General features: G+C 40.8%; 1 protein-coding gene across 1 annotated transcript in view; it reads left to right on the forward strand.

The window, feature by feature from the left end:
* Positions 1 to 7,051, forward strand: part of LOC140241501 (TBC1 domain family member 14-like) — a 71,801-nt gene extending 64,750 nt beyond the window's left edge. The window contains exons 9-13 of the mRNA XM_072321230.1: positions 94 to 165; positions 1,919 to 2,047; positions 3,016 to 3,125; positions 4,399 to 4,502; positions 6,670 to 7,051. Coding sequence (XP_072177331.1) covers positions 94 to 165; positions 1,919 to 2,047; positions 3,016 to 3,125; positions 4,399 to 4,502; positions 6,670 to 6,872 — 618 coding nt within the window. The 3' untranslated portion in view covers positions 6,873 to 7,051. The remainder of the gene's footprint in view (positions 1 to 93; positions 166 to 1,918; positions 2,048 to 3,015; positions 3,126 to 4,398; positions 4,503 to 6,669) is intronic.
* The last annotated feature ends 5,155 nt before the right edge of the window (positions 7,052 to 12,206 follow it).

Raw genomic sequence — 12,206 nt, forward strand, 5'->3', positions numbered from 1 at the left:
TGTGTGTATATTCTGTTGTTCCTCTGCTCCATATAGTAGGATGACCATGTAATATTTGTTCTATGTTTTTGCTTGTTTCTCTTCATATTCCAGGGAGGTCCTTACTTCGACCTGCTCCACAGTGTCCTGGGAGCGTATGCATGCTACAGACCAGATGTCGGATATGTAAGTTTTATGAGCAGTCATTCTCCCACTCTGGATCAAAGCCTGGCTTATAGTCCAATCCATTGTAGACAGAGAGATGTTGTTCAATGCAAAGCCGCCGCACACTATACAACTCACGACTATACGACTGACAGACTTTGGATCTGAAATAAATCACAATAACCTCAGAATAAACAGGCTTGTTTATTTCAGATTCAAAGTCTGTCAGTCGTATAGTCACGAGTCGTATAGTGTGTGGCGGGCTTTACCCATTGGTGTGGCTCATTGCAATTTACACATTACCTTCCGCGATTTTATTAGAATGAGCATGCATACAGCAGGGCTCGCCGCTAACCTGCTATCTCAGGTGGCCTGTTCAGGCTACTAAAATCCTTAAATCTGAAATTTTGGTGCCCCGAAAAGAAATGTATTGGTGGGAAACAAAACAGAAATGTAACAATCCATTTTGAATCTTAAGTGCCACCAAAAGATAGACTTTTTGGAAATTTGGTGGCCAGACATCAATTTTTGGTGGCCCTGAGCCATTGCTAATGTGGAGCCGTGCATACAGTATGTGAGGTGTTTTCTGTTGCGAGGCTTCGAAGTGTCATCATTACAGTTCCATTTTCCGCAAACTTGTGCATGGGGCCAGCCGTCATGAATGGTAAAAATCAAGGTTGTGTTTTCCTTTTCCCGCCATTTAGACAAATATCCAGTGGCTTTGTGAGGCTAATTGTAACATTGTCACTCTATGCTACCATGCAGTAGCAAGACTGAGAGTCTTTAGGCGTGGTCAGACTGGCAAAAGATCGTGAAGTTTAAGATCGGGAAGTCTTCCCGATCTTTTGTCGTGCGGTCACACTGGCATCCAAACTTCTCGATCTTAGGATTGAGAAGTTTGGGTCATTGGTGCGCGTGTGCAAGAAAGAAGAAAGAGCGCGCAGACCGATGGCTCGTGATTGTGACGTAACAATGCACACCTGTACATGACAATGGCCTCGCGCTTCGAAGAAACTACCCGCAAGCAGGTGGTGGACTGGTCACGTGACAAAAATCACGAAGTTTCAGTTTCTTGCGGACACACTGGCAAAAGGTCGAGAAGTTTGGAGGGGGAGGGGGAAAAATCCCTGGTTGATGTGGGAAGTTTCGCAAGAAGTTTTGGGGGAAGTTTGCAGTCACACTGGCAAAACTTCGAGATCTTAAAGATCACGATCTTAAACTTCTCGATCTTTTGCCAGTCTGACCGCGCCTTTTGACTTTCTTTGTAAGTGCTGAACAAACATTTCAGCTCAATCATAGTTTCTAGACTAATGAGGACTGAGAAAATAGATGGAGAGTGGATGGTAAAATCGTTAGAATAATCAGATAAATGTGTATATTTGAAAAGCATAAAATATAGCACTGGATAGTATATAAATATGATATGTTGTGAAGCACTTTGAGCACCACAATGGTGTGAAAATAGTAGCTGTGTGAGAAGTAACTAACAAACTTTTTTGATTACTTACCAGGGGTAAAAGTGTGGTGGAAATAGTAGCTGTGTAAGAATTAGCTGACATAAACTTTTTTTTTACTTACTAGGAGTCAAAATGTGGTGGAAATAGTAGCTGTGTAAGAATTAGCTAACATTAACTTTTTTTACTCACTAGGGGTCAACCCCCCCCCCAACAAAAAATGACTACAAATAAAGACATTATATGACATCAAGGGAATTCCTCGCTCCAGTGACTTGACCATCTGTCTGTCTGTCTGTCTGTCTCTCTTTGTTGACTAGGTGCAAGGAATGTCATTCATTGCGGCCGTCTTTCTCCTCTACTTGGATGTAGCAGACACCTTCATCTGCTTTGCCAACCTCCTCAACAAGTCTTGCCAGCTTGCTTTCTTCAGACTCGATCAGCCAGTTGTGAGTATCATGAAGTTAAATGAATAAAGCACATAATTTTATATCAGAAAATGCTTAAAAGTGAGGGGATACCTTATACAAGAAGGCAACAGAATCATCACTGTCAGCAGCATAGAAATGCAATGAATCAAGAAATACGGGCTAATTTTTGAACCTTCGAAGACATAGATGGAAAAATGCAAGCAAAAATGATTGTAGTTGTGATTGATATGTGCGAGCTGCCAAAAACACGGGCAGGGAAAAATGTTCAGTTTTGTGAGATGTGTGACAGCAACAAGCTGCCATGCAATGGGGGGAGACAATTCTCAAATACTCTGAACTGTCATTCACAGGCAGGATAAAAATCAACATAATTATGACTTTGTGAATCAGGGGCGGATCCAGGAATTCCATAAAGAAGAGTGCATTTACAAATTAAAGGAGGGGGGGGGGCGCACTCACCATCCCACATTGTTTTCTTTTTATTTCTTTTGTTTCAACAAAAAATAAAGGGGGGTGGGGCATGTGCCCGGTGCGGTCCTCCCTGGATCCGCCACTGTGAATGATGTAGTGATTAATGAGCTGGATTTTTTCTACTTGCTTTTTAAAAAAAAGTTGGTCTCATGATGAAGTAAAAAAAATACCTCCCCCCCCCCCCCCCAAAAAAAAAGGAAGGAAATCTTGATCCCATGTTTATCCTAAGGGTCCTCAAGGTCCCTTGATCCCAAGGTCCCATGCTTTCTCCTCTGTCATTTTTACATTTCAGAATTACTGCCCCCCCCCCCAAAAAAAAAAGAACACCACACACACACACACCCACACACACTCACACACAAACATACATACATACACAGAACAAACCTGTGCATATCACACACCCTTGTAAAGATTCCAGTACCTCAGGGATGCCAACTCCCAGGGGGGATGGCCGGCTTCCCCGATCAAATTGCTGACACTGTTTTGCTCCCTTGTTCTTCCCTTTCCTTTAGATGCAATCTTACTTCTCCACCTTTGAGGAGTACTTTCAGGACAGTCTGCCCCGACTATATGCACACTTTGACGAGCTGGGCATCTCCCCCGATCTCTACATCATCGACTGGTGAGTCTAAAGCCCACGACACAATGCACGATCCAACCGGTCACATGACCATTAGCACGACTTGACACCACACACTGTGCAATCACTGTGCAATCACCTCATAGCTAGACCAGGGAGATGGGAAGAGACCCGACCTCCCTGGCTAGACTTACGATTGTACTGGCGTCAGAGCATATACTGTAGTGTGATTGGTGATAGTCCATGACTGGTAGTGAAAATTCAACATGTTAAATCTTCACATCTGGCATTGCTACCCAGTCGCATGACTGGAAACTGGCAAAGCTAGAGATGTCCAGTTGCTAAGTCGTACAACCGGTTTATCGTGGCAAAGTCATGCAATGTGGAATTGCCTGAAGTCTCCTGTTATGGTAAAAGACTAGCATAAGTGTATGCACAGTATTTGTTTAGATTTTAGTGTCCTAGTGTGAGCAATATAAAATATAACATAATTCCATTTCTACTTGAGAAAAAAAAAAGAAAAATGTATGACTGTACTTGCTCACAGCTTGAATGCTCAGACCATTATAATTCTGTTTTCAAAGAGAGAGATACGACCATTCATACGTATATGCTTTATTTACTTTGTGTTGGTTATTACCCACAAGAAGTTGTAGTGTCACTTGTTAAATTCTGTCAGTCAGTCAATGTCTTACAGTATCCTGGTTTTAGCAAGAGAAATCCACTTTCTGTTATGTTCTGCTTCTGTTTACAAAAAGAAGTTTGACTGCTGATGGCTGTCAACATAACATTCAAGAGGTTACGTTTCTTGTTTGAAAGTAAAAGAAAAAAATGAAAGGCATAGAGCTCTGTATAGCTGTCTATCATTTCTAGAGAATCAAAAATGCATTTTCATTATGAAGAGGCCTAGTTGTGCATCCAGGCATCTGTGAAGAAGTTTTTGCCCCATCGTAATGATACCTTTATTTCAAATTCTTTAGTATGTGTATATTCAATGTGCTTTCAACCATGTCGGATTGTGTTCTGGACTCCCCCACCCCCACCCCCCCCCCCCAAAAAAAAAAAAAATAGATGAAAAGCCAGTCACATTAATGCAACCTTTGCACAAATAGAATGTGATGCTCCCATGACCTTCTTTCCCTAGGGGGATGAGATCTACAAATGCAATTTCATTTGAAGCAGTCATGTGTGAAATTAGTGGCATTCTGTGGTTAGAAGATGAATTTGGGCGTATGAACCACACCGGCCCGTCTCATCATGCATGTTCTGTGTTTTTCCGTCCACCCCTTCATTTATGTCCTCCTTTGCCGGACAGGATGTACACACTCTACAGCAAGTCCCTGCCCCTGGACGTGGCCTGTCGGGTGTGGGACGTTTTCTTCAGGGACGGTGAGGAATTCCTCTTCAGGGTAGCACTGGGTAAGTGCACTGGTTTAGTCTCTGCTCCAGGCTGACACAATAATATCCAACCTCGCGTAGCTTGACTACGTTTCTGTCAAGTAAAATATATGCCATATATTTTGCAGGGTTATCTATTTTCACACATTTTGCTATTTGACAACACACAAAAATATTACTGCTGATCTCGACATTATTGCAATATATGTACAAATGTATGTTTTTTTTCTAATCTATTGCTGTACTCCATGACTGCGAATTTAACCACTTGCTGAAATGTAGGGAAGTCACGGTAGCAAAAAATTAGACTTGCTAAGTATATGGCGTATACAGTAGTCAGCTCAGTGGCAACACAAGATGAGTCATGCATGTTCCTTGGATCAGTACCTGCACTGTATTATACACTCAGGTCAAATATAACTATGAAAGTCAAAGTTGTTTTGTTCGGCCCAGCAATTTCTTGGGCCAAAGGTTGAGGCTGCCTCGTCAAACATCAGAGAGATATGAGATATGCGTACAAAGTGGACTCTTGTCACCAAGATTACTTGTACCGGTATATACAAATACTCATTATCACTAAGTAATCATGCACCTCAGTGTATTGATTTACTAAGTGTGTTTTACAGCCATGATAAAGAGGTTCATTCAAGATTATTTCTCCTTGTCCACTGAATTATTTGCGGGGTTATTCAGTGGGCAAAGGAGGAAAAAGGAAACTCAGGAGAAATATGAACTGTGCCAGAGCTCTTTGTGTCTCTTTACTCCTGCTGACATTCAGCTTCCTGATTCTGTGTGAAAGGACCTTGCTCAAGCTAGGGGTCTAGGGCAATTACCTCCTGGGCTTTTACCCCAGACCCTTCCCCTGACCATAACCCTAATCCTAATCCTGAACCTAATCCTAATTCTAACCCAAACTCTATACCCTAAACCTAACCCTAACCCTGATCTTTACTCAAACTTACCACTAACCAGTATTTAGATGGGGGTAATTGTGCTGATACGCAAGCTAGACTTGATCCAAATCAAGTTTACCCTGCATTATTTTATCATTTGCTGTCCACCGTTCTCTTATCATAATGCCATACATCTTGTCTCAGTATGACAAGAACCAGCAAACCTTAACATTGTAGTTTTGAGCTATCTGATGAATATAAAACAGTCTGAAAACAAAGCTAACCAAGGTCCTTTCAACACCTCTCGTTTTATTCGTGATACTAAGTACTGTTAATGCCGAATTGTTTTTTTCTGTAATTCATGGTACTTTTGGCTAGCGCGAATTCTAAAACTCACAAAAATATCTTCCAACTTTATCTGCTTATTTTGAATGGGTTGACAATTGCAGAACATGAATTCAAGAACTGGTGAATATGTTTCTGAGCCGCACAGTGCGAAAAATTAATTGAATGGGTGAAAATTTTTTAGTCTAACCCTAGACTTCTTCCAATTCTGTTTTACTTTTATATCTTTATGGGAAAAAATGGCTTTCAAGCTGACCAAAGATTTTTGAACATCTCCTTGTGGCTGTTCACGCAATTCATGTTTATTCATTTATTTTTATTTTATTTTTATTATTGTTTTTTTTTTTTTGCAGTGTCTATGTCCACCCTAGCTTACAGCCTGGTCTAGGTGTATTTATAAGTTAAGCTTTATTGATATGAAAGACTAATACAAAGCTGACACAAGTTCTGATGACATCTTTCCAGCACTCTTGATATCATTCATGTTGTCTCTGTGTGATGAAACCCATCTCAACTTTAACTTCATCCAAGCCTTGGTGTATTTTCTAAGCTTTGATAGATTAAAAGAAGAGCGACAGAATAACACAAGCTAACACAAGCTCCCCTGACACATTTCATCATTCTTGACAAAATTCATCTTGTCTCTGTCTTAAGATGTCAGTCTGACTACAGATTTAATTCAAGTCTTAAAGCAGTATATAAGCTTCATTTAAAGGTGCATAGTCCCAGTAGTGTAGAGGGCGCTGTTGATGATATTGCCGATCACCGTTAGCATTGATACGAAGATTACCGAAGTTGAGCTGTCATCAAGAGTGAAGTGCGTAGGTGTTGCTAAGTAACGTTGCCTTCGTTGTCTTCTCTGCGCATCGCGCAGTCTGTAGTAATGCCAGGGTGCGAATGCAAAGCTAATTCAAGTTCTTCTGACATTTTTCTATCAAATTTGTCTCCAGGTATCTTGTCTTTGTACGAGGACACACTTCTCACCATGGACTTCATCCAAGCTGCCCAGTTCCTGACCAACATCCCACCGGACATCGACAGCGACCGCCTCTTCAAGCACACCGACAACGTCGACATGCACCAGAAGAAATTCGGCCAGGTGCTTATGCAGCATGTGTCGGCCAACCTTGCCAGTAACACGGGAAACTCCTGAGCGAAGTGAGGAAGGAAGGAAGGAAAGAAAGAGAAATTTATACTCATGAGGACAGGCTTTACTGCCAAAAACAAAAAACAAAAAAATAGCACAAATCATGTATGTATCAGCCAAGAAATGATGGATCAGGCTTCCTTGAAAAACATGCATGCAATATGAATGAGTGTTGACAGATTAATGTATCCAAAGAATGAGGTGCTTGTGTCATGTTCGTAAGCTGTGTCTCTCCATAATATGCCGCGAGCTATGAAAAGGCTCCGCTGCATATCAAAACGTCTTGCATGACCCCAGAATGCATTGGGAATGCATCACTCACGGGGAACATTAACAGCGAGATGGGATACTGGGTAACCCTGAGGCGAAAAATGCCATCAGGGTGGAAAGAAGGACTTTCTAGATGCTGCTGTTAGACTCTCTATTTTCCCCTCTGCCTATACTCGCCCTTGTCACATCACCCTTACAGTCTGGGTTAGTGCACTTATAGCATGTTTGTGATGGTGGCAGTGTGTATGTACCCTGTCTGGTGTGAATATCCCCCTCAGACTCACTGCTTCTACATACCAAGGATATTCTTGGCAGTATGATACCATGTGGTAGTGACAGAGTCCATTCAAGACCCAGTAGCATGAAGATACCATTCATTGGGAAGACTAGCCTGACTCTGATTATATTCATAAATCCCCATAACAAATTGCGTATAGCTTTAGCACTGATTTCTATGTAAGCAAACACACAGCCAAAGAATCTTAACTGAAGTCGAATGTTCCCTTTGAGCGTATGATTCGATGCATATATTCACTGGCAGGCAATTTTTTTTCAAACAGGCCAGGGCAATTTGTGGTTTTCAAATGTAAACCGCAGTAGGCATTGAATGAAAATCGATTCAATCAGACCTCCCCCCCCCCCCTTCTCTCCCATGCTACTGGGTCTTTATATGCTGATTTGCATAAGATCACTTTGTTGTGGACCACAGTGTGTGACAAGAATTGCAGAAACGTGTGTTGGTGAGGATTAGTTAATATCACAATGTTATATTGCTATTGAATTTAATTGATAAATGAATGAATAAGATGATTGAATGAATGCTTGAATTTGGCATAGGCGACATACAAAGCAAAACTATCATGGTAATGGGTCATACAAAAGAGAATATATCCATAAGCCACTTTTTAACTAAGGGTATCATAGTATTAATGAAAGCAAAGCTATATATGTCCAATCTGATTTGAAAGTAAAGGCATGTAGAATTAAGCTTTGCCAGGGCTGTCTTCCGCAAGTCAAATTATCTGAAACAGGTCAATGTGTTTTGTAAGAATGTGGGAATTCCCTGTCTGCCCCACTCCCAAAGCATGGCTCAGTCCACTTAGGCTGAGGGGGGAATTGGGAGGGGCACAGGGTACATTATATATTATCAACATGTATCACTCTGCATGGTGAGGTAGACATTTTCATATACAGTTGGACCTCGACTATCCAGCCATCTCTTATCTGGACTTCTTGATCATCCAGACGTGTTTACGCAGTGTAGGCAACAAAACAAAAACAAAAAAAGGAACAAAAAAAGACTTTAGACTCAATTATTAAGATGCCTACAATACCTATAATAATCCGTACAGAAACATGTTATGAATTATATATCAAAATGTTTCAACCTCTGGAAAAAAAAAAATAAGACAAAAAGTTTAAGCAGGCTAGTATACATTACACTACTGTTGAGGTGTACACTACCTACTTAGCTACCACTGGGTCGACAGCTACTTGTACATGTATGTAAACATTGTTTCTCCCATATCCGGCCAAACGGCTTATCTGGTCGGGCATTGGTCCCAACATGGCAGGATAAAAGAGGTTGGACTGTATCCAGAGGGTTGGTATGAGTCTGGGTATGGCTAACTGCAGCTGTCAGTGTTAAGTGAACATAGACATTTATGAACAGTACTCTTCATAATTTTGTGTATGTATGTTTGTGTGTTTGTTTGTTTCTGTGGAGGCCGTTGCATTTCATTTGGGATGGTTAACAAGATTAGACAGATAAATTCTGCCTCATGTTTGGTGGCCTCTTGTTAACTGTATGGTCAGTGATGCGGCTGGCCCCTCATAACAAACAGATCATCTTCCATTCAATCTGCTGTGCAAACTCACTGCATGAGGGCAAGTAGGAAACAGGGTAGAATTTCCCCTTTTCCATTCGATCTAGATTTATAAGAGATCACAAAAATTGGCATACACAGTACTTACCTATATATACTCAAGGAATTATTCAAGCTCTCCAATTTCATGATTTTTTCCTCATATACACCATTTATCAGGCTTTATCAGGTATTACAGCCTTCGAACTTTGGTCTCTGTGGCGGCATTCATACTGCTGAACTTGCCTGTGTATGCGTGTGCGCAAATAAATCGCAGTCTGCACAGCAGAGTGAATGGAAGATAGCTGTCTGTTGTGAGGGCCGACCGTATTACCATCCACCGAAAAAGAGGCAGAATTATTGGTCAATGCTTAGATATGCTCTACCTCACCACATGCATCTCCAAAAAAGGAAAAGAAAACTATCCCTCCTGCCTCCCTCCGCGCAAACGGTCATCATCCTGCTTTTGGATCTAATGATCTTTGAGATATCAAAAGATGTAATGGTGACAACGACCTTGGTACAGAAAGAATTTCATTCACTGGATACCAGGGCACACTTATGAAAAAAATGTTACTACAACTTTATTTTACTGACAACTGATTCAGAGGATATGCATAGTGCAATTCTTCTGGTAGCATGACAAAGAATTCTTCTCTGCCTATGATTGGATTTTTCTCTTTCTTTCTTTTTTTGTCACAGTTTGTGTTGTCTCAAAAGAACTATTGAGAAATGAAGAGTTACTGAACTTTTTCAAGTACCAATATTTTTTTTTTTTTTTTTAAATTTCCCTATTTAGCTCCAGGAAATACGAATACTCTGTCACTGTCTATCTCTCTAGATGTCCAGACCTAGTTTTGTAATGGTCTGCCTTCAACTGCAATGTTTTGCCAGTGCACATAAAGGATGCATTTGAGAATATGAAGAAAAAAAATAATTATTTGCACAGATATGATTAAAGTGTTTTGTGATCAATTGTGGCATGGTGCTGCCAAATGCCAGTCAATATGTTGTTTCAAATGTGTGTGTGTGTGTCTGTGTGTGTGTTTGGTTTTGGTTACAGTGGACAAACTTAAAAGCTCTCAAAGTTTTCTTTTCTTGATCTGAAATCATTATAGAATCTGTTTCTTTAATCTTTATTATAGTATTTATCTTTTACTTTTTTGTCAATGAAATTCATAGAATTGGTTAATTGTATATGAACATGCCAGTGCCGTTGAGGCACAGACATCTTGTGAAGAGATGTACAATTACTGTTGGTGGCCATAATTGCAGGCACCTTGGCAACAGATATTCCATGCTTACTAGTGATTCATTGCTATCTAGCTGTTGCCATGGTAACTGCTACTACTGATAGTGGTATTTGTTGAAGGGACTAGTTCTGTATGAAACAAAGTCCAGGATTCAAAGATGGAGTGTATTAGATGCATGCGGCAATCCATTGTGTGGAATGTGAACAGTGAAGGGGTAGTTTGAGCAGTTTCCATGGGAACCTACCATCCTCCAGAACAGCCAAGCTTTTCTCATCTTGTCTGTGTATTTTTTGTAATCTCGGTGTAAGCAATGTCCTCGAAGAGTAAGGAGGAACAGCCATGCTGCTGTCATGTTTGTAGAGGTGCTTTCTTTTTAACCTCTTGTTTCTTTTTCTCTCTTTTAGATTAGACGGAACGTTTCCCTGCTGTCTACATTTCAGACATATGTTTGTGTCAGAAAAGATGCAGAGGTATCACCCATTTCTGTGGCATTCACAAAAATAAAACTGTATGTTTCAACAGATGTGCCTCCAAATTGTTAGGATTTTTATGTACATTCTATGTGCCATTTACGGCCCAAGGCATGCTTTATGTTGAATTAAGATTATATTTGTTATTGTATTCTTTTCTGTCTTTTCCGATTTGAAAGTTTAGTTTCTCACCCTGTAGGAAGATCAGCCCCATTTGGGTTTAGTTTTTAAGTTGTTTTACGTTAGAGATTTATATCATTTTTGTTTATCTTAAAGTCCTCATTGGAAGGCATGCACAGTCATTTCATATCTGTATGTTATTTAGCACACAGTCAATTCTTTTCATAGAGGAGAAACTACAAGTCTTGAGCATGGCATGTGGTGCTGTTTGACCCCATATTTATTTATCTGAAAAGTTCCCAGAAGGGCATCCGAGATGCTGATTGGCATCTACATGTAGAAGCTGGAAGCAGAATCACTTCTTAGGTTTGCTCCTGGTTTTCCCACAGCATAGCTGCCTGAATGACAGGAGACTGTTTCATGAAACTGCTTGTAGTCAATTTGAGTTGCAGTAATTGCAGTTACAGTTGCAAAAACTGTTCATTGCTGAGTGGCCGTTTTCTTTCTTAGCTTCTGCCAAAGGCACTACAGGTATTGGGACTGACAATACGATAGCAAGCATTTCAATGAAAAAGGCCCCCAGGTGCAGCACACTCTCTGTTATTTTGCTCAGTTGGCTGGAGTAAACAAAGCATTGGCCATGGGCTGTAGAGGGCGCCAGAGCTCGACAGCATGGAATGCTGGTTCCCTAGATGAATGCTTTTCATTTGCTGTGAGCCCAACCTGGCTTCCTACTTCGATCACCAAGAGATGTGCAAATCAAGGGGATTAAGCACAAAGGTGGCCTCCAATCTGTGGCAAAATGTGCACCTAATTTTCCAGCCCACCATCCAGTAGACCAGTTCTGTGATGTATTCATAGTTTACAATTGTTGCCCTTAACAACCACAAAGCTTGCTGAAGGCTTGTCCTACCTAGCAACAAGCAGCAAGTGAATTCCTGCCCATGGAATTTAATGGAGCAGGTGAATGAAATGCTTTGCTCCTAGGCTGCAGGAAAAGAAACATCCATAAATCGTTCTACAATACAGAAACGGTCTGTCCCAGGCTATTCGTTCATCAGCTTTGTGCTACAGGTCATGAAGATCTGTGACTATGACTGCTATGTTCATTTTTCACACATAGCATGAGTCTCTTATTCAAAAACAAAGGAAAAAAAAAAAAAAGATGCCTGAAGACAGAGTGTGTGTGTCTTCTGAGTGCATTTGTGTCCTGAGACATGATTTCTGTTTGCTAGAAAAAAGTGGGCATTCACAATGATATGACATTCCAATGTGTCAGGAAGTGATCGATTCCTGTTGGGCAAGTTGGTGTGAGATGATTTAAAACAAGTTGTTATAAATCAGCCCTGCAGTCGTACCATG

This window comes from Diadema setosum, chromosome 18 (genome assembly GCF_964275005.1).
Source record: "Diadema setosum chromosome 18, eeDiaSeto1, whole genome shotgun sequence".
Taxonomy (NCBI): Eukaryota; Metazoa; Echinodermata; class Echinoidea; order Diadematoida; family Diadematidae; genus Diadema; species Diadema setosum.